Source organism: Chrysemys picta, chromosome 3, assembly GCF_011386835.1.
Source record: "Chrysemys picta bellii isolate R12L10 chromosome 3, ASM1138683v2, whole genome shotgun sequence".
Taxonomy (NCBI): Eukaryota; Metazoa; Chordata; order Testudines; family Emydidae; genus Chrysemys; species Chrysemys picta.
Genome location: NC_088793.1, coordinates 147802959 through 147824937, shown reverse-complemented (window position 1 = coordinate 147824937; position 21979 = coordinate 147802959). Strand labels below are relative to the sequence as shown.

Below are 21979 nucleotides of genomic sequence, written 5' to 3'. Positions count from 1 at the left end.
CTGACAGTTGCCAGTAGCCAATGCTTCAGAGGAAAGTGAAAGAAACCCTACAGTAGGGAGTTGTAAGAGAACCTGCTCCTGTGAAAAGTTTCCCCCTAACATCCATCAGTTACAGGTTGGCTTACGTCTAGAAGCAGAAGATTTCACAACCCTTCCAAAACTTTCTCTCTCTTAAAAATCCTTATTATTGTATCTCTGGACATTCTTATTCTCCAGACAAATCTCCAGTCTTTGTTGAATCCTGCTAAGTTCTTGGCTTTTGACTTCAATGGTATCTAGTGGCAATGAGTTCCACAGCCCAATTGTGCACTGCATGAAGAGGGGTTTACTTTGGTTAGTTTCAAACATACCACCTTTCAAATTCCCTGGATGTGCCCTATTCTAGTGGTATGAAGAGAATGACCTGATCTACTTTCTCTACACTTCATTAGCTTGTATCCTTTGATACATCTATTTATCTCTTCTCTAAAATAAACAATGCCAATTTTTTCAATCTCTCTTCACTCTGAAGTGTTTCCAGGTCTCTAATCAATCTTATGGCCCATCTCTATTTCGTCTAGTTTCTTTGTGAGACGGATGAGCAGAACGGGCATAATACAGATTTGTACAATGACATTTTTATATGTTCTGTATCATTCTCCATCCCATTCCTCATGCATCTGAACATTGGTTCTCTTTTTGGACAGCAGCTCCCTACTGAGCAGTCTTTATTGAGCTGTCCTCAATGATGCTCAGGTCTTTTTCCTGAGCTGACCCAGTTAATTTAGAACCCCGTAAGAGGGGTTCTAGAACAATTTGTATAGTGGGGGTGCTGACAGCCATCAAACCAAACTGTAAGCCTTGTATATGATGGAAATCGTTTCAAGCCAGGGGGTGCAGCAGCACCCCCCACACCCCTACTTCCAGCACCTATGCCCTGTAAGGTGTATGAGTAGTTCAAACTATTCCCTCCAATGTGCATTACTTTGTATTTGTCACCACTCACTCTCACCCACCATCGTGGTGCCTATTTACCTAGCTTGGTTAGATCCCTCTGAAGTTCCTCACACTCTTCGCTGGACTTGACTAACTTAAATAATTTTGTGCTAGCTACAGATGTTCCCACTTCCCGACTCACTCCCTTTTCCAGATGAACACATCTGTCAAACAGCGCTGGTCTCAGTCTGGAGCCTTGGCTCACCTCACTGCTAACCTTCGCCATGTTGAAAATCAACCAGTTACTCGGACTCTCTGTTTTCCGTCTCTGCCAGTCTGCGATCTGTGATGGTATTTTGCCTCTCGCCCCATAGCTACATAGTTTTCTTAATAGCCTCCTGTGCAGGACTTAATCAAAGTTTTTTTGGAAGTCCAAATAACTTATGTCAACCACTTTGCCTTTATCCACTATTTTATTGACATGTTCAAAGAGTTTTGATAGATCGGATTCTCTTTGGCAGAAGCCACGCTGGTTAGTCCCCATGATTAGATATGTGGTTTATAATTCCTACTTTTAATCATCATTTGATGGCAATAAGGTGGGCTGTAATTCCCAGCATCACCCTTCTTCCTATTTAGAGGCAGGGACAACATGTGCTGCTCTTCAGTCCTCTGGTAAGTAGCTGATTTTAGTGAAACTGAATATTTTTGTGAGGCGCTCAGACATTTGTTGCACTCTCTCAGCATCCCCATTCCCGCCCCCGCCCCCCGCCCTGCCCCAGCTGCCTCCTCCTCCTTCAGAAGCCTGGCCCCAACCCCTAGCCCTCAAGCACAACATCAAAGCACAGAGTTATCTTGGAAGTTTTCCTCTACTCCTCCCACAGAGCACAGGGAGCCATCAGCATTGTGTCAATTGCACTCAGCCAGAAAATGGAGTGGAGCAACCTGGGAGCCCACTGCCCTCTAACATGGCCATGGCAGGAATGGGGATCACCTCTGCCCCAAAGGATCTCTCTCCACATATTTAAGCTACTTTTCAATGTGACAGATGTTGTGTTTTCTGCTCAAGGAGTGGAAATAGCAGGGGGGCTGCAGGTCAGGAGTGAGGGGCGCTGGCAGAGCTGTGTGAGCGGAGCCCAGGGACAGGAATAGTGCGGGGTGGAGAGGAGGACCAGAAATGAAAGGCATTAGCAGACCTGCATCAGGAGGAAGTTTGCTTAGTACCATCTCTCTGAGTATTGCCTGGTTCTCTTACTTTCAGCCGCCTCCTGCTAAAAGGAATAAAATTCAGCCAATAGAGAAATGGTTCTGGAGCTCTGTCCTCCTGGAGAAGGGGCTGCAGTGCCCTGATCCCACACCCATGCCTGCCCCCACCAGACTCCGAGGGTCCTGGGGACAGGGTTTTCCTCGCCCGAACATCCAGTGCTCTTTAGTGATGAGCAGAGCTCCAAAGCAAGAGAGCAACTGAAAGAAAAGGGCGATTCGCCCGCCTGTCTGCCTCCCTCCCCACATGGTGCTTCTTCGTTCCCCAGGAGCTCAGCCCACAGCTCCTCCAGGGGCATCTGGAGAGTCTTATTTGAAGTAACTCATCAAGGGGGAGAAGCTCTGCATTTCCTTTGGGGTTTCGCTCTCGTGGTCCGCACTGACGGAATGTTCTGTCCAGGATCCAGCTCCGACGGGGGCGACGGCTAAGGTCAGCCAGAGACGGAACTGGCCTTCCTCCAAGCTCAGCCCAAGGTCCAGCTGCAGAAACCCCTGCGGAGGGCCGGGGTTGTGAGGATCTCATGTCCTGCTGCATGGAGGGAGCTCAGTGCCAGCCTCTCCTCCTCTGGGAGACGGAGCAGACCGAGAAGCCTGGCCTTGTACCAGCTACGGACATGCCCCACAGATCTTACAGTCCGGGCACAGGAGGCACAAGGACAGGGATCAGGCAGTGGCCAGGCAGTAGAGTGTGATGTGCCATGGTTTTCCTATCTCTTAGAACTGGAAGGGCCCTTCAAGGTCATTGAGTCCAGCCCCCTGCCTTCACTAGCAGGACCAAGTACTGATTTTTGCCCCAGATCCATAAGTGGCCCCCTCAAGGACTGAACTCACAACCCTGGCTTTAGCAGGCCAATGCTCAAACCACTGAGCTATAGTGAGGGTTGTGTGCGCACCCTGAGGAGGGAACATAGGGCCTGGTGGATCTGGTTGGGAAGGGGCAGATCAAGGCGCAGCACTTGGCACGGAGTAGGGAGAGGTGGAAAAAGGCTGCACTGTGGGTGGTGTGTTGGACAGCTTATCAATCCAGCTGTATTCTTGCAGGACAATTCCCCCCACCCCCAGCGGGACTGCTTGCTGAGCCAGGCCTCCTGAGCAGCGCTGCTGCAGAAAGCAAGAAAAATCTGGAGATTGGTTCATGTAAAGGCCATACACCCCCTGCCAAGGGGTCAAAGGCCAAACCAGGACGCAGCCAGGTTACAGCAGCAGCCTCTCCCTAGAACACAGCAGCAGCCACACACTGGCTGAAGAACTCTGGCCAGACTTCCATGTCCCGGGTCCCTTGGGCCCAGGACCTTATTGCTCTATGGCCAGTGCCAAGGGGCTCTTCTGTGCCTCATTGTGGGGTGCCCCATTCTGCTCCCAGGAAGCCTCCAACAGCCTCTGGGGGCTCAAATTCTGTTCGAATGGGGGACCAGACATCCTGGCCAGCGCTTTGGCGAGAGAAGGCAGGAGTGGTATGACAGCTGCACTGTCCACAGGAGACTCAAGCTCAGAGCTCCAGCAACAGGATCCGGGGAAAGAATAAAACAGCTGGAAAATGAGGCTTGATCCAAATTGGGTGGACAAACCCCTCCCCCATACAACCCCAAACCAAGCCAGCAGGCACTCTGCTCACTGCCTCCTTCAACAAACCTGCGACCCTCACCTAGCCCTCTTACCAAACCTGCCCTTACATCAGGGCTGGACTAAGGCAATCCAGGGCCCTAGACACGCCCCCTATGGGGGTCACCATGCCATGGGCATGCATGGCTCTGCACCTGGCCCCAACCCCACTTGGGTCACCTGTACCAGAGCCCTAGGCTGGGCTGGTGGGAAGCCCCACCCTCCCTGAATCACTGCTCCCTGTCTTCAGGTGGACTGGGATCCATCCCTGGGAAGGGAAGATTCTGCCCTCAGCCACTGTAGCAGAGGACTTGGGGGAGGGGAATTTGCAACACCACCCTAGCAATGAGGGTCTCCCCAACACACAGAGTGTTCTGCTGGGATGGTGTCAGACAGTGGGGATGACCTGGAGCAGCGGAGTTACCAGATACAGATGGGGCAGCCGCAGCGTACCCCCCTCAGAGCACTCGTTTCAGGCTCTTGGCAGATCTCACTGCACTCATTACACGTGGGCCATATTTTTCCAGCTTTTCTGCACAACCTCGAGGGCTAGAAAAATAGTTTTAAAAAAAACCCTGGAAAGAGATTCTGATGCTGTCATGCGACTCCAGGAGCCGGGGCCCTGGGCACAGCCCATGGTACCTTCATGCAGCCTTGCTTAAATAAGCAGCAGCAACACTTGTGCGCTGGGACGCTCAGCGACAGGGCTACAGCCAGCAGAGACTCTGCTAACACTGTTACTGTTTCCCCAGGAGACCAGAAGCAGGGCACAGGGAGGCCACTGCGGAATGGAAGCCTGAGGAGGGAGGGGTGGGATGCTGCTTCCTTTCAGGTAACCATCCCTGGACTCTCCAGCCCCCCTCACCTTCCTGTTTAAACATTCAACCCGTTCCCTTTGCTGCTGCAGCCCTCCCCACACTAGGCCATTCAAATGGCTGGAAGCCCAGGATGTGTCTGCACCAGTCATGCACTTTTCAGAGCAGGATCTGAGGCACCCCCCTGCCCTGCCCTGGACGGAGGCGGCTCACAGCTGAGCCCGCTGGGCCTGCTTTACAGACATGACAAGCTCGCTCAGTTATAGGGATTGGCCTATGTACAAAACTCAGCCTCAAACCCCAGAGCTGGCAAGCATGTTGCCCCATTGGGTCAGGTTTGCCATGAGGCCCCTAAATGAGAGTCTTCGTTAGCCCCTGCTCCACTGGCTTTTCATCACAACCGCAGGCCTGAGAGGAGGGATCTCACTTTTCCCAGCTACCCTTGTGCTCAGAAAATGTCCCCTGCAGACCACATTCACACAGCACCAAACCAACCTAGAATATCCCACCCCAGTACAAGACCCACACAGGCCCTTATAAATCAAGAGAACCAGGGACGTACCATATGGAAGGGAGGACCTTTGTCCACCGGAGAGCAGAAATCACCAGCAAGGGGGCTCCTGGCCTCCTGCTTTTCTTCCTCCACATCCACTTCCTTTCTGAGAAAGACCTAGAGGTGGAGAAGCAGCGGTCTGTAAGGGCTGAGTCTCACCCACCCACCAAGAGAGGTCTGGAGACCTCTTCGCCGAGCAGCCAAAGCCTGGGCTCCTTGGATAGGGGCTTTCAGGTGTAGACCCCCCAAAGGTCACAGTGACATGCTGCCTGTGTTTGCCTGAACCCCCACCACCCTCCTGTTAGCGGCTGTTGATCGTGCTAGGAAAGGGTTAAGTGGGCTTGGCTGCCTCTCTGAGGCAGGTGGCTCAGCAGCCCACCTGTTTGGGGAGAGACGATCTAGGTGTGGGCTGAGCTGGCCCACGTTGTTACCTCGTTACTGTTAATAGAGCCAGAAAGAGAGAGGTGTGGGATTGGTTGGACTCTGCAGTGTGTGGACTGTGTTTCAGAGCAGGCTGGGAAGTATACCCAGGACTTCTAGGATACTGGATGCTTGCAATCCTCCCATCTGGCAGAGAGACGGGTCATCTTTAACATCTGGAGTCACTTCTACTCTTATAGTACAGGGGAAAAACAGCTGGAAGAGAAGCCAGTAATAGGGGCTCGCTTACTGTGCAGAGAGAGTCCTTGGGGTATGTGCTAGTCACTCCCTATCTTTCATATCGTCCCTTTGGGAATCACAGCACCATAACACCGCCCACGTCCTGAGCTCCTGCCATCGGAGGGGCTCAAAGCACTCTGCAAACATTAGCTCTGCCTCACACAGCCCCCTCGGAGGTGGGTCAATACCGTTAGCCCCATTTTACAAACAGGGAAGAGGAAAGACTTGTCCAAGGGTACACAACACATTTGTGGCAGAGAGGGGAATAGAACCCAGGATTCCTGGTCACACCTGCTCTAACCAATAGACAATACTCCTTGCCTGCGAAAGCCATTCTAGGCCAAGTCTTGCTCACCACCTTCCCTCACAGGAATAGGCTTCAATGGGGCTCCTCATGGGAGTGAGGCATGCAGGTCTGGACCCCATGGGTATGTCTATGCTTCAAAACAAACCCCGTGGCAGCGAGTCTCAGAGCCCGGGTCTAGAGACTCAGGCTCACAGAGCTAAAAACAGCTGTGTAGATGTTCCCACTCGGGCTCTGAACCCATTCCCTCCCCAGCCTTTAGTGCCACTGCTGCAGTCATCCTGGCTTGGCTCTGTTGGGATGGCTATATATAGAGCCCTGTGCGGATACAGAATCTGTATCTGCATCCGATCTGCAAACATGGTCCACGGAAATCTGCGTGAGCAGATTCGGATATCTGCAGATATCATGCGGCTATGCGCAGATTTGCAGGGCTCTAGCTATATGCTGTAAGTGTCAGGCAGCAGCAAACGTCCTAGGAATCGCTGTAGCTGACACACCCTGGGAGTCCTCTCGCTACCATTTCCCTGGCACCTACGCTACACGCACACCCTGTATTGCCTCTGGCAGGCTCAAGCAGCCCTGCAGCAGCACTATCTACCTCATCTTCACTGGAGGAGGCAGCCCACCCTGAGCAGGAAAGGGGACATGAGGCGGCAATGGATGATCAGAAACAGCAGAAAAGTCTAACTGAGCTGAACACTCCCAGACAGAACCATCCTGGCAGCTGTGGGATGAGCAGATCTCAGAGGGAGCAGGGCCCTCCTTGCCCAGCCAGTACCCACAGGTCTGATCCCCCCCCCCCCCCCGCCCCAGAGGTGACGGATACATATGTACATTAGCGTCTATCCTGTTTGTGGAACGGCAGGTGGTTAGAGACACTAAGCGGCTGCTGCTGTTCCAGGCACAGTATCCTGGGAACCACTCATGGGCAGTCCTGTCCCCACGCCCATTGTGGCCTGCTCGGCCCTTCCCCACCTAGCGCTCAGCAATGGGAGATAAGCCTGCAGGTGACACAGGCACGTTATACACACTGTGCCTCGCAGTTCACCAGCTTCAGGAAAACAGGGCTGTCAGCATGCAATGACCTCATCCTTCCTGCCGAACTGCTGCGCGCTTGCCCAGCCCCAGCCCCTCCAGCAGACAGCTCCGGAGTGCACGTGAAATGAAGAACTAAGTTAGGCCTCGCGTTGCTTTGGGGGCTGGAGGCGGCAAATGAGAGGCTGGTGCCCCTGACTGGCTGGGACTTTCACTGCCAGCCACTACCATGTAAACCAGAGCCACCCAGAGGAGGAACCAGCACAGACCCCATAGGGCTCAATGCCAGGGAGACAAGCGTGTGCACACGCACACACATGTTCTTGGCTGAGGATTCAGGGTCATCTTAGAGGACTCTTCCTTGGGGTCTAATGAGATAGTGCAGTGAGGTAATGTGTTAGTGGGTCACCACTGAGAACCTGGACATCAATCCTGATTTCACTCAAGTGAAATGAGCTTAGTGGCCTCAGTTTACCCTCCAGAAAATGCTTCTCTGCATCACAAACCACAATGTTAATTTGGCATATCCGTTTGCACGCATGAGGGCTGGAACAGTGGGGAGAGATGGGAGGGACCAGGGGGCTACAATTCAGGATCAAAGGGCATTGAAAGAGCTGTGTGTCGGAAGTCCAGGATGGGAATAACAGCGGGGGCTGCAGGTCAGGAGTGAGGCGCATCAGCAGAACTGTGCGTGGGGAGCCAAGGACTGGAATAGCAGGGAGAGGGGACCGCAGGCCAGGAGTAAAGGGCACGGACAGAGCCCAGGGCTGGGATAGCAGTGGGGGCTGCAGGCCAAGAATGAGTGTGTACTAACATGTTGTTCTCTCTCTCTTCCAGCCCCACTCACCCTGTCTGGATATTATAGTTCCTTCTCTTCTAACCCAGCTTCCACTCCAGCACACTGTACTCCTTCTAACATGTCCTGACTCCCTGTCAGCCCTCTGTCCTTCCCTCTCTTACAAAGCCCTATTTCACAGGCCTCCCCTCCCTTCCCGCCCCCTTCTGTGGGGGCTGACCCACTCACTCAATCTCCCGAGTCCCAAATAACAGGGGGGAAAAAAGCAATTATTGCACGTCCCCTCCCCACCCAAAAAAGAGGAGGCAAAGAATCTATGAGAATCCCCCTTTCTTTGCCTGAGCTGGGGACTCAGTCAAGCTGCCTAGCGAGAAGTGGGAACAGGCTGAGTGGCTGTTGGGTTTTCAGAAACGCCGGGGGGGGGGGGCGGCCGCATCCTCCTGCAGGCCATCCAGAAACCGGAGCAGGACGAGTGGGGGGATGGGGAGGCCACCATGGACTTCGCCCTGAAGCTGGAGAAAACCGTCAACGAGGCACTGCTGGACCTGCACAAGGTGGCCACAAGCCACGCAGACCCACACATGTGCAATTTCCTGGAGACCCACTACCTGGATGAGGAGGTGAAGCCCCTCAAGAAGCTAGGCAACCACGTGACCAACCTGCGGCGTGTGGGGGCACCCAAGGCAGGGCTGGGCGAGTATGTCTTCGACCGGCTCACCCAGGGCAACAGCAGCTGAGCCCCGAGCTGCCCGCAGTGCCGGCCCTTTAAATCCTGCTGCCCAGCCCAGCCGGAGTCCCCCTTCCTCCTCCCCCCGCCTGCCGATCACGGGGTGACCTGGCCCCTCCAAAGTCTGTAACTGGCATTGAATAAAAGCTTGGCATTAGCAAAAAAAAAAAAAAAAAATCTGCCTGTGTGCTGAGCACACCAGAGGCTTGCGTGAGGCTGTCTGGCCTTTACTGGCACTGAAGCTCAGAGGTTTGGCGATCACGTACTCTGCTCTCTTCCCAGTCTTGCCCCACTATGAAAGCAGCTGTTTTGGGGTTAAATCATGGGGAGTTTCTACTTGAGATCTCAGCTGCTTTCTCCCAACACCAGCCTTAGGCCACCAAGGGGGTCTTCTGAGCTCAAGCATCAAGCAATTAGACGAGGTGTGTGTTTGAGTGGTTAGAGCACAGGTGACTGGCTGTCAGGACTCCTAGGTTCTGTTCCTGACTCTGACATAATGTGTGATCCCTGGAAGAGACCTTCCCCTCTGAGCCTCAGCTTCCCCATCTGTAAAAGGGGAATAATGATACTGCCCCCCCCCCCCCGCTTAAAATTGCTGTGAGGTCCCCAAAGGAGAGGTGTGGGGATTACCACAGTGATTCAGAGAGAGGAGCCCTCAGGAGCGCTTGAATGCAGATGTATCCCCAAAGGCATGCTCATCTTCTTGTCTCCAAACTCCCCCTCGCCCTCACTGTGGGTTTCTTCTCCCTGGGGGTGGGGGTAATGTTGCCTCTACAGGCTCACGTGGTTGGTGCTCCTACTGGTCTTCAATAACAGGACAAACAGAGAAGCAACCGAGCTCCAGAGGCCCTTTACAAGAAGGGACGTCCTTCCCCGAGAGAGACCCATGTTTGTCTCCCTCCACACATTGCCTGTGCTATCGCCTCTCACTGGGAAGGAAAGAGAGCAGCAGACATGGAGACTCCCATAGCTGAGGATTGGAGGGGGCGGGGGACAGATCTAGCCCTGATGTAACAGAGAGGCAACTGCAGAGCAACAGAGCACAGCAAAGGACCGTGTCTATGCAGGGTCCTGGGGCCAGGGTACAAAGAGTCCTTACCTTGAACTGAGCCTTCCCTGGTCTGCTGTTGTTGTTGTTGTGATTCCTCTCACAGCTGGTCCGGACTGGGCCCTTAGACACCCCTTCCTTGCCTGGGCCAGGCTCCCCATGCCAGTTAGATAGCGTGATCTTCTTAATGGAGCGGGCTAGTGAGTTGCGGTTGAGCTGGTCCTCGTCGGTGATGCCCTCCTCAGTTGGGCTGGTGCTCCGGAACCCACCTCCAGTGGGCACAGGGCTGGACTGGGCCCGAGCCAAGTACAGGGGGACACACTCATTGAGGTTCTGGCGCAGGGCACAGTTATCCAGGCCAGCCATGGTGTCATCAGGGCAGGAGTCCCCGGGGAAGTCCACCGTGCACTTGGGCAGGGAGAGCTTGGTGCTGATGGTGAAGGGCTGGATTTTCCTCGCCGTGCTGCCGGACATCCTCCCCCAAACATCAGCCTTGTGGAGTCCCCAGGAGATTGTGGGGGATATCACAACCCCAAATTCCCCACCCGCTGCTGCCAAAGGAGAGGTGAGGCAGAGAAGAATCCAGCCAGCAGCCTGCAAACCTCGAGGCAAGGAAACGACACAGGATTTCAGCTGAACTCCGCCTCCAGAAACAGAGATGGAGAAGCCCCAGTTGGTGCCGTCTAGTCCGTCCCCCAGGGCCCAGGGCCAGATCACTCCCCAGGCTTCTGTCCAGCCTCCTTTGAAATGGCCCAAAGCGTAGGGCTTCCAACCGTTCCGAAAGGCAAAAGTCACAAAATAACCATCCCAGGCCCCTTGGGGGAGCCAAGGGAAGGGATCCCCTTCCAGAGGGGCTGTCAGAAAACAGGAGCTGAAGAGCAGGAGAGAAGAAGGGAGGTGAGGGGGGGGATGGATCCCATCTTCAGACCAAGATGATGAAAATGATCCTCCCAGGAAAAGGCTGGAAATGGGGCAGCTCTGCAGAGCTGAGATGGAGAGTGATGTGTCTGCTCCCAGGGGGCAGGCCTGTCTCCCGCAGGGTGTTGAGAGACCTTCCCCCACTCCCAGGCTGGCTGCTGGGGTCTCTCCTCCCCCCTCGGTGGGCTCCGTGTTCTCCCCTGGGCTGGCCAGAGCAGGCGCAGGGTGCTCTCCTCTGCTGGCAGCCTGCGCTCCCCCTCCCTGGCTGGGTGCACGGCGCTGTCCCCCCAGCACCGGGGGAGGCTCGAGGTCTCAGTCGTCCGCCTTCTTGCGCAGGTTGAGGATGCAGAGCAGGCAGGTGAGCACCGCCTCGCGGGACTCCCGAGAGCCCAAGCGGGCCCCCAGGCGCCGGAGCAGCGGCAGGAGGCGCTTGCGAGCCAGGAGCAGCAGGCGGGCGAGGAGGGTGCGCAGCAGCGGCAGCAGGAGCAGCGGGGCGGGCATGCTGCGCTCAGGGCGCCAGGCCGGGCTCTGCGGGGCAGACGCACAGTGGGGTCAGCAGCCCGGGCAGGCGGTCCATCCTGCCCGCCCGCAGCGGGGATCCAGCCCCGCGGGGCTCACGCCTCTCCAGACTCCAGCCCTGCCCGCCCCGCGGCGTCCGTCCCCCTCCCTCGTCCCGGCTCCCTCTCCCCCGCGCGGACCCAGCCCGTCCGGCAGGCAATTCCTGAGCATGAGGTCATGCGGCTCCCGAGCTCACTTCCAGCCCCGTTCCCCGGGGCTGTAGCGGGGGCCCGGGGCGCTGCCCGGCATTGCAGCCCGCCGCGCAGCAGGGGCCGCGATCACAACCGCGGCCCGCGCGCCGCCCTGCCCCGCGGCTCTCTGCTGCCCCCTGGCGCAGCGCGCGGACTGGGGCCGGGGTCGGAACATCATCTCCGAATGTGCCCGGCGTTGTCCAGGCAACCGAGCGCCGGAGGCGATGATGCAATTGAATTCCACCGGGATGGGCGGCGGAGCGGCCCTCGGCAAGGAAACTTCTCCGGGCGCCATGGCAACGGGGAACGGGGGGGCGCTGCTGGGCCAACCCTCCGGCTCCCGTCCGCTCTGCAGGGCCAGGACCACCACCTCTGCTGGCCCCTTGCCCCAGCCAGGCGCCTTCCCCCCGCGCCCCCCGGGAACTGCCCGCGGCCCTCTCGCCGCCTGGCCCTGGCTCCTTGGCAGCACCCTAGCGGGGCTCAGCCTCACCTCTGCAGGGGCTGAGGTCTCAGCAAGGGGATACTCTGGTCAGGTGCCTGTGTTATATAATAGGGTAGCAAACTCCTGAGTGCCAGTGAGAGCCAGATCTAGGGGTGGACTCAGAACTGTTCTGCTGTGAGTCATAGGCCCCATACTGCCAGCAGCTCATGGGAAATCGTTAGGTCTAGTAGTAGGTGCCTTGCTCTTGCTCTTACAGCAAGAGTTCTATTCTTGCTGCCCCAGTGAAATTTCCCATGGCCACAGCATGCAGCATAGTGGCAGAGGTGACAATAGATTTTCTAATACAATGCATGGGGAAATCTGTCCATGGGGAACTAGGAAAAGCTACCTAGTAGGACTGGATCTTTGTCCAGCCATCTGATATATTTCTGTGGCCTCCATCACCATAGGTTTTGAGCACGTCACAATCTTTAGTGTATTGATCCTCACAACACCCTGTGGGGCAGAGCTATCATCCCCACATTATAAATGGGGAACAGAGAGACTAAAGTTGAAGAACACACAGGAAGTCTGTGGGAACTGAACCTATGTCTCCTTAGTCCTTGGCCAGTATCCCAGCTAGGGTGAACAGACCGCAAATGTGAAAAATCGGGACGGGGTGGGGGGTAATAGGAGCCTATATAAGAAAAAGACCCAAAAATCGGGACTGTCCCTATAAAATCAGGACATCTGGTCACCCTCATCCCAGCCCCTGGACCATCCTTCCTGAGGCTGCCTTTAAAAGTGGTCACCTGTGACTGAAAGCTGCATATTGGAGGTGCGCAGCCTCAGGCAAGTCTCACTATCTGTTATGAATAGCAGGGAACATGCCAGCTTAGTAAAGCACCCTCTATATTTATGAATTGGGATACATGGTAGTGCCTGCCCAAGAGAAGCTGGAGGATCCAACCCTACACCACCAGCAAGAGGAGCTCAGCTAACAGTAGCTCTGCCTTGAACTGTGTATTTTACACTCAGCCTTCTTACCACAAGCTCAGCAACAGTTTTCCCCTTGGGCAGCTCTCACGCTCGAGATGGCCTGTACCTGGGAAAAATCTAGGAAGACAAGAAAAATACTCATGGTAAAATAGTCCCCCTTTCATGCAGCCAAGGAGGCATGGGTAGATTTGTGGGCCTGCTCCAGCAAACACTTTGCTATCTTGAGTAGCCCTATCGCAGCCTGTGGAGTAACCCAAGGAAGGATTCAGTCCAAGGGTTGAATTTTATACAGAGCAATGGCTTCTTTAATAGCTCACTGCCAGCAGTCTTGATCTTGATCTTGTCTCCTGTCCCCATCTTCGTCCTCCGCCGCTCTGGCGCGCACTGTCTGCTTGCATCCCTGTTCTCAGAGCAATGAAAATGCCCAGCTCCAAACAGCACCTCTTCATGATTAGACCAGGGTGAGGTTATTGTAGCAGAGAAATGTGACCCTGCCCCCCAAACAAACAGCCCTAGCCCGCAGCTTCTGAGTGTCCCATAGAGCAAGGGTGCCAAACGCTGCTGAGGGAGAAAGGTGCCCCCATGGATCAACCCTGTCTTGGGATGCACCCTTGAGCTCTGGGGCCCCAGCACAGATTCCAAATGGAAATCAGCCCTAAGAGAGGACCCATATAACCCGAATGGCTCTTACAGTTGTTGGGATCCTTCCTTCTCCAGGATTGCTCAGGGAACGTCCCTGGATCTTTCCCCAAAGAGGAGCCTTCACTGCCCCAGCTCCCCCTGACAACCTGACCTGTCTCCAGCACAAACAGAAATAATGTCCCCAGCAATGAGAAACAACAAAAATTCCCCTCCTCACCAGCTGCCCCTTTAAGCTCTCGCTTCGGGGGGGGGGGGGGGGGAAAGGCACATGCTCGGTGTAAGTGATAGTGCTCGACCCCATGACCCCATCTGTCGGGATGGTCGTGCTGGCTCCCGGCACATGCAGGGCGGTTAGCGCTGGGGGCAGAAGGAGGGGATTGCATTAACAACATCTGTCCTGCACAATAACACAGTTTGGCGGCGGCGGCAGCAGCAGTGCAGGGTTCTGTTTCAGTACAAGGCCCTATTGAAACCCCAAACAGGCGGCTGAGTTAAAAATACAGCCAACCCCCCACAGCAACTGCTGCCCTGTCACCCACACCCTGCTCCTCACTGTCTGCTGCTTCCCCTGGGGAGAGTAATATATCCAAATAACACAGGCACTTGTGCTTCAGCCTAGGAGAAAGTGGGCATGGGGAGTGGGGGGACATAGTCACTGGCATTCAGGGCTGGTCCATAGCTCTCAGAAGGAATGGAGGACTCAGCAGCAGAAGTAATCTTTACGGGTGTGAGGAGCAAGTTGACCACAGCCCATAAGAGGCACTGTAATCTAGTGTCATTGGGGGCTCCAGAGGCTATGAGGCTGGCCCTCCAAGGGTGTAGTAACTATAGTTTCTAAGGCCACCTGGCAGCTGTTTGCGAGCTCTGCTGTAACCTAAGGGTGTCCTGCATGAAGACTCTGGGAACCTTAGCCAGTGCTACCTACTTTATTTTGGTTCCCGCTGGCTGTCCAATAGGGAAGATATTTATACTTTGGGAGAAAAGGGGCCTTGCTTGGTGTTCTCCCATTCTCCCTTTGTTATGCCCCTACCCCTCAAAAATCCAACCTTTCACTCTGGCCCAAGAGAGCTACAGCCCAACAACCCTGTTCCAAGCACTGTCCAGATCGGGTCCTTTTTAAGCATTTCAAGGTGCTCAGTCTCCATGCGGCCATCAACCAGGGGAGTGAAGGACCAAGCTGAGGATGAGAACCTGTATTCCAAATTTAGTTCCCCCTGCAGACCTGCCCATTCATGCAAAATGTGCCACAGGATCTGGGGTCCTGAGCAATTTCCATCCACTTGGATGCTAGCGATGGGTATTGGTGCCATGTAGATCGTAGTGGGGAGTGCTACTTTTGGGTATTGATGCCACTTACATTCTAGTGTCAGGTAAGAACACTATTGCACTCATGCAAATTGCTATGTGGAAACATGAGGCTTTTTCTTTCTTGCTGTCTCCAAAACATGAATAATCATTGGGAATCGTTTAAGAACACCTTACTAGATGCCCCAAAAGCCACAATATAATGAATATAAATCAGAAGTTAGAAATTGTATAAAATTGATAAGGGAAGCCAAGGGATACAAGGAGAAATCTATGGCCAGCAGACTTAAGGGCAAAAGAAGTTGTTTTTGAAATATATTAGGAACAAAAAGAAACCTGGCAAAGAATTGGTCCATTGCCAGATGGAAATGGTAAAATTATCAAAAATAATGCAGAAAAGGCACAGGTATTCAATAAATATTTCGGTTCTATGATTGGGGAAAAACGGGTGATGCAGTCTCATCATATGGTGATGATAACACTCTTCCCACTCCACTTGTATCTCTGGAGGATGTTAAACAGAAGCTATTAAAGTTATACATTTTTAAATCAGCTGGATAACTTGCATCCAAGATTTTCAAAGGACTGACCGAGGAGCTTGCTGGCCTGTTAACGTTGATTTTCAATAGGTCTTGGAGCACTGGGGAAGACTGGAAGAAAGCTCATGTTGTGCCAATTTTTAAAAAGGGTACACAGGATGACCTGAGTAATTATAGACCTGTCAGCCTTACATTGACCCCAAGCAAGATAATGGAGTGGCTGATATGGGACTCTATTAATAACAACCTTAAGGAGGGTAATGTAATTAAAGCAAATCAACATGGGTTTATGGAAAATAGAGCTGGTCAAACTAAGTTGATACCTTTTTTTGCTGAGATTAAAAGTTTGGTTGATAAAAGTAATAGTGCTCACATAATAGACGTAGACTGCTGTAAAGTGTTTGACTTGGTGCCGCATGGCGTGTTGATTAAAAAACTATCATGATATAAAATTAGCATGGCACATATTAAATGGATTAAAAACTGGCGGGTCATCAAATGTAACTGTAAACAGGGAATCGTCATCAAGCAGTCTGTTTCCAGTCGAGTCCTGCAGGGATCAGTTCTTGGCCCTATGCTATTTAACGTCTTTATCGATTACCTGGAAGAAAACATAAAATCATCGCTGATAAAGTTTACAGATGACACAAAAATTGGGGCAGAGGTAATTAGTGCAGAGGACAGGTCACTGATACAGAGTAATCAAGATCACTTGATAAACTGAGCACAAGCAAGCAATATGCATTTTAATATGGTTAAATGTAAATGTATACATCTGGGAACAAAGAATATAGGACATTCTTACAGGATGGAGGACTCTATGCTCTATCCAGTGACTCTGAAAAAGATTGGGGGATCATGGTGGATAATCAGCTAAACAGGAGCTCCCAATGTGACACTGTGGCCAAAGAGCTAATGAGATCCTGGGATGTAGAAACAGGAATCTTGAATAGGTGTAGAGAGGTTATTTTACCTCTGTATTTGGCACTTGTGCAACTGCTGCTGGAATATCGTGTCCAGTTCTTGTGCCTACAGTTCAAGAAGGATGTTGATAAATTGGAGAGGGTTCAGAGAAGAGTCGTGAGAATGATGAAAGGATTATAAAACATGCCTTATAGTAGGGTTACCATATTTAAACATTAAAAAAAGAGGACACTCCACGGGGCCCTGGCCCCGCCCCTGCCCCAAAGTCTCCGCCCCCTCCCCTGAGCGCTCCGCATTCCCCCTCCTTCCTCCCAGCCACATGAAACAGCTGCCCGAGCGCTACCGGCTTCACGGTTTGCCGGGCAGCCCCCAGACCTCCAGACCCTGCGCTCCCGGCTGGGCGCTGCCCGGCAAACCGTGAAGCCGGTAGCGCTGGGGCAGCTCGGCTCTTCAGCTGCACAGAGCTGAGGTGTCTGGGGGGAGCAGCAGCAGCCGCTGCCGCCACCGCTGGGGAATCCGCCTGCAGCTCACAGCCTGCCGGAGCCGCTCTAAGGTAAGCAGGGGACTGGGGCAGGGATCCCGGACGGGGATTTGAGGACCAAAAAGCCGGACATGTCCGGGAAAATCAGGACATATGGTAACCCTACCTTATAGTGACAGACTCCACAAGCTTAATCTATTTAGCTTAGCAAAGAGAAGGTTAAGGAGTGACTCAATCACAATCTATAAGCATCTACATGTGGAACAAATAGTTAATGGGCTCTTCAATCTAGCAGAGAAAGGTACAACACAATCCAACGGCTGGATGCTGAAGCTAGACAAATTCAGATGTAAAATTTTGACACTGAGAGTAATTAGCCGCTGGAACAATGTACCAAAGGTCATGGTGGATTCTCCATCGCTGGCAATTTTTAAATCAAGATTGGATGTTTCTCTTAAAGATCAGCTCTGGGAATTATTCTGGGGGTAGTTCTGTGTGTTGTACAGGAGGTCAGGCCAGATGATCACAATGGTCTCTTCTGGCCTTGGAATCATAGGTGCTGGAACTAGGTGTGCTGCTGCACCCCTGGCTTCCCGCGTATACAGCGTTTACAGTTTGGTTCAATGGCTCTCAGCACCCCCACGATAAGAATTGCTCCCGCACCCCTGCTTGGAATCTATGAATCTAAGGGTCAGGTTCTAGCTAAACACCCATATAGGGACTGAGGGAGAAGCTCTGAGAACTCCTAGCCCCACAGCGCTGAGCTTTCAGACCGACACATACATACAGATTTGCACATGGGCTGATGAGAACAATAAAGCAGGGGCCATAGAGCCTGGCGAAAAGAGCCCTGTGTCTCACTGGCATTCTCTCTGGCACTGAGATCCCCCAGTTCTAGCCCCTAACTAGCACCTGTTCAGTCCCACTCTTCACATTTACCAGAATCCCACCTTCCATTGCCCCACTCGGTCCTTCCTGTCCAAGATGCAGATTAAGCTGCTTCATACTCTTTCATACACCCCGTTCCAACTGCCTACTCTGCTAACTGGCCCAGTCTGCTCATTCCCCTTTGAGGAGGTGACTGCTGAGGTTCAGGTCACATCCCCTCCCCTGGGGGATGGTTCTCTCAATTGACTCACTCGATCCCTTTGAGAACTGTGCAAACCTCAAATCTCCCTGCAGAATCGTCTTCTCTCCAGGCAGAATCCCAAACCGCTGCCCCCCAACCTTTCCTCCAAACCCTTCAGGGCCAGCATCAGCTTTGGTGCCCTCCTCTGCCCCTTCTCCAGAGTAATCCTCCCTGGTGAGGAAGGCCCAGCCCTCCCACAGCATTCCAGGTGGAGTCTCACTAGGGCCTTATTTACTCCCAGCACTCATTTCTCTGTCCCTCTGCCCATTGTGCCTAGGATCTCGTTTGCCTTCATCCCCGCAGCTGAGCCCTGCCATCTCCCCAACTCCTACTCCTCCTCCTCCCAGACAAGCCCACCCCCACTTGCCTCCACTGAAAAAATGCCCTGGCTCCAGCTGCCTCTCTGTTCTGAGACACACAGTGCCTGCCCAGGTGCCCAGGGTGGGGATAACATACTCAGAGCCTGGGAATGCACTGGACTAGGCATTGGACTGGGGAGTCACGAAGCGGGTGGGAATGGGCAGTGTAAAGATTGGAGCTTGTCACCTCATTTCAAAATGCTGCAGGGGGCCAGGGGCGCTGAGACCAAAAGCACGCCTCGCCTTTCTTTCCAGCCCGTTCTGAGGCGGCCCATCCATTGCCCAGACGGTCCCAGCGGAAAGCCACTGCAGTGAGCTCAGCAGCCATGACCTTTCCCAGCCCTGCAGCTTTCTCACGGGGAGCTAGAGATGAACACTGGGATGAGGGGGCTGGCCCAGCCCCAGCACGGAGACATTCTGCTCCTAAAGCAGAAACAGTCACTCAACAGCTCTGTCACAGGCATGAGAGCTGCAAGGGTCAGCAGTGACGTAACCCTCCTGGAACTTGCCTACTAGACGTTCCTGGGCCTGCCAGGCTTCCTGTGTCCTAGGCCTGGAATGAACTCGCTTGCTTTCTCTCTCTGTCTCACACACACACAGAGTGCACGCCCTGACATACAAAGGCACACAGCTGCCCTCTGGCATGCCATGTTGTACACCCCTAATGCCAGTATTTGCCCACTGCCAACCCTCCTCCCCACTAGTGTCAGCAGGGTTGCATGAGTGTAGTGGGAGCAACCTTCAGTCCAGAACATGCAGCAAATGAAGCCATTTAGGGTTTATACTCTCCCAGCTGGGAGATTTTCACCTTGTATGGGAGAGGCAGTGGTTACAGCACTTGACTGGGAGTCAGGACTCCTGGGTTCTATTACTGACTTACAGTGCTGACCTTGGACAAGTCACTGCCCCCTCTGTGCCTCAGTTTCCCCATCAGCACAATGTAAGAATATTCCCCTATCGTACAGAGGAGTTTTGCAGCTTCATTGATTAGCGTCAGACCAAGGTGGACTGGCTTTACAGAAGAAGTAAAAGATTGTCGATGCCAATCCATGCAAGGTGTTGCGTGGATGGAAGCAGCCAGAGATCTTGCCAGACAGCCTGCATCTCCCTGTGCCAAAGCACACTGCAAGCCCTGCCTGAGCGGGAGTGAACTAACACCCTGCATGGCTGTGCTGAGGGTTTCCACGTCATGATGGGAGAATGAGAGACTCCAGCCAAGAGCAAAAATATTTCAGTACATTCCTAGTTGTATTGTGTATGCAGGTTACCCAACCTATAGAGATACACACAGAGCGGGGAGAGGCCCTGTGGAACAAAGGGTCTTTCGCGAATACAATTTGTAGAAATCTGTTTATTGTCAGGCTATGAGTGTCAAGCCCGAAAGGTAACAAGGGCAGGGACTAGCAGAAATAACTTGCTTGTACCTTGCTCCAGTGGAAGGCCCAGGTTGCTCAGAGACCCCCATGAAAGGGGCTTGCCAAATACCAGAGATCAGATGAAGTGGGGCAGGGTTTGTTTGCCAAGCTGCTGGGACTAGTAATAATGCTAATAACGCTTTGCCTGATTATAGCTGCTTTGCTCCAAGGATCTGGAGCAGTTAAACATTTGCCAAACCACCCTCCGAGCCCCCTTCCCCTATCAGGGAGGTCAGGATCATTACCCTCATTTTACAAGGGGGCAAACAGCGAGGAAGGGCATTGCTCAAGGTCACCCAGTGAGCCACTGACAAAGCTGGGAACAGAACACAATTCCCTTGCCTCCTAGTCTCCTGCTTTTCCTCAGCTATGCTGGGAATGGAGTCCTGACTCCCAGCCTCCTGCTCTAACCCCCGCCCTAGTGGGCCTGTCATTTGACTCCGTACATCTATATTGCTCCCTCACCTCCTCCCCACGTCCAAATAGTTGCACTGCTTGATGACATCTCCCCTTCCTCACCTCTGGAGAATAGGGCCGTGCAGCCTAGAGAATGACCCCTTCTCTGTGCACAGACCAAAAAGCACAGGCTGCCCCAGATTGTCCCTGCTCTTCTGCTGGGGGAGGGTTTGGCACTGCCTTAGGTGTTGTGAGTGCCTCCTACTGGGGATGTGCTGTGCTCATTGCCACTCCATGGATCTATCTCTGCCCAGGGTTACATTGACCCTACCTATGCTGGGGTGAGGAGTGCAGGGGCCATAGGCTGCTCGAAAGACTGGAATCCTTGCCGGAGAGAGACAATGCTCTTTCTGCACCAGCCACTGCCTGTATTTCTTCCCCCTCCTTCTTTAGGACCAGGGGCTTTGGCATGAAAAAAGGTTGGAGTTTCACCAGCTGCCCCTGCAGTTAATTCCCCTTGAGCTCAGGATCCTTTCTGGGTCCCAGCACAGTTGTCCCCACTGCAGCAAGTCCGGGTGTCATGTGTGGAGGATTCTGAGTGGCAGGAATGAAGGTGTCAGGTGTCCCCCATCTCCCTACACACACACTTTGGGATGTATTTAGGGCCTGGGGTTCTTGTTGTTTCTCAGGGTTTGGCGTGGCAGTGTTCATACCTTTCCTATTCAGAGCGGTAAATTCACCCAAGTGCATACGAATGTGATGATGAAGGGAACATGAGCTAGAGGATGGAGCAGAGGCGTAGGAATCAGGACTCCAGGGTTCCCGTTCTGGTAGAGTTAGAGCAGAGGGGCTATAGGTTAGGATGCCTGTCCTGGGTTCTGTTCCCAGCTCTGTCACTGACTCACTGTGTGACCTTGAGCAAGTCACTGACCTCTCTGTGCCTTGGTTTCTCCATCTGTACCATAGGGAAAATGATACTTCCCTGCCTCCAGGAGAGTGGGAGGCAGAATTCACTCATGTTTTCAAAGGGCCTTGAGAGCCTCAGATGGAAGGTGCTAGGACAGGGCAGGGAGGGCCCTGGTGTGAATCTGCAGCGCTTCAGCGAGAGATGGAAGTCTGAGCATCTCACTCCACATAACAGCACATGTTGTGGCCAATCTGATGGGAATGCCTGTGCAGTGACACATCGACAGGTCTGGAGAGAATGTCCCTTTGTCCATCAGAGCAGATGGCTGTCCCCAGAGCAATGTGCCCATTCCTATGCCTGCTGCTGGGAGCAGCTTCCTTTGGGAGTGAGGGTGGCTGGGGCAGGACAGATGTAACCCCAACCACAGGAAAGAATCCAAAATTCCAAGAGAACTGGACTGCCCACAGCCCAACCCCTCTTCCTGCCGGATAAGGGTGAGGTCACAGCCCACAAGCCATGTGCAGAAACAGCAGGCCCAAGGGACAGTGAGAAATGCTCCCCAGGGAGAAGGTTCCTGGCCTGCGGCCTCTAAGAAGGCACACTTAAAGAGCCAGTGCTGCAGAATTCAGCACATTGGAAAGGAACAGATCCTAGCCTGAGCTGCTCTCATTGACTCCAGATACCAGACTGCCACTAACCCCCAAAGGAACCTCTCCGGCTGGGAGTGGACATAGCACGCTAGACTCATGCAAGTAGAGTGAGTACAATCTGTACAGACAAAGCAGGAGCTGGACTCAGGGATCAGGCAAGGAAGGTGTGGAGGAGGCTGGCTAGTCCAAAACATTGACCTTTGCCCCTGATACCATTGCCTTTGCAGAAACAGTGGTGATAGACACAGAAAGCAGAAGGGAGATGCCATTAGTGGAGGGAACAACAAAGCGACAAGATGAATGATCTGCATCAGACCCCAGTAGGAGGCACTTCAGGAGATTAGACACAAAGCAGATGGCAGGTGATGTCACTGACCCTACAGGGCTGGGGGAAGCTGGCTTGAGGTTGGGAAGGAAGGCCAAG

General features: G+C 53.4%; 2 protein-coding genes and 1 long non-coding RNA gene across 8 annotated transcripts in view; 1 reads left to right on the top strand and 2 right to left on the bottom strand.

Annotated features, from left to right (window-relative positions):
- LOC101953621 (uncharacterized) overlaps nucleotides 1-10950 on the bottom strand; it is a 45136-nt gene extending 34186 nt beyond the window's left edge. For 5 of the 6 annotated variants that reach the window (XR_010599821.1, XM_005296316.5, XM_005296317.5 and 2 more), the window contains exons 1-2: nucleotides 9773-10950; nucleotides 5158-5265 (exon numbers count right to left, since the gene is read on the bottom strand). Coding sequence is in view for 5 of the 6 variants with exons in the window: in XM_005296316.5 (XP_005296373.3) it covers nucleotides 5158-5265; nucleotides 9773-10195 (531 nt within the window). In the remaining variant the exon portion in view is untranslated. The remainder of the gene's footprint in view (nucleotides 1-5157; nucleotides 5266-9772) is intronic. The other variant, XM_024111154.3, reaches the window with a different exon arrangement.
- Nucleotides 8376-8803, top strand: LOC101935826 (ferritin light chain-like). The gene has a single exon (XM_065589248.1). It carries the CDS (start codon nucleotides 8441-8443, stop codon nucleotides 8681-8683), a length of 243 nt encoding a protein of 80 aa, XP_065445320.1. The 5' UTR covers nucleotides 8376-8440; the 3' UTR covers nucleotides 8684-8803.
- An 81-nt stretch (nucleotides 10951-11031) lies between the features above and the next one.
- LOC135982460 (uncharacterized) lies at nucleotides 11032-13639 on the bottom strand. Its single transcript, XR_010599823.1, has 3 exons — nucleotides 13500-13639; nucleotides 12857-12925; nucleotides 11032-11167 (listed from the first exon to the last, which is right to left on the bottom strand). It is a non-coding gene; the product is annotated as an uncharacterized LOC135982460 (long non-coding RNA).
- Between the last annotated feature and the right edge of the window lie 8340 nt (nucleotides 13640-21979).

Bases quoted from the DNA above. Each gene is read 5' to 3' on its own strand.
- LOC101935826 (XM_065589248.1), top strand. From the start codon at position 8,441: ATGGACTTCGCCCTGAAGCTGGAGAAAACCGTCAACGAGGCACTGCTG.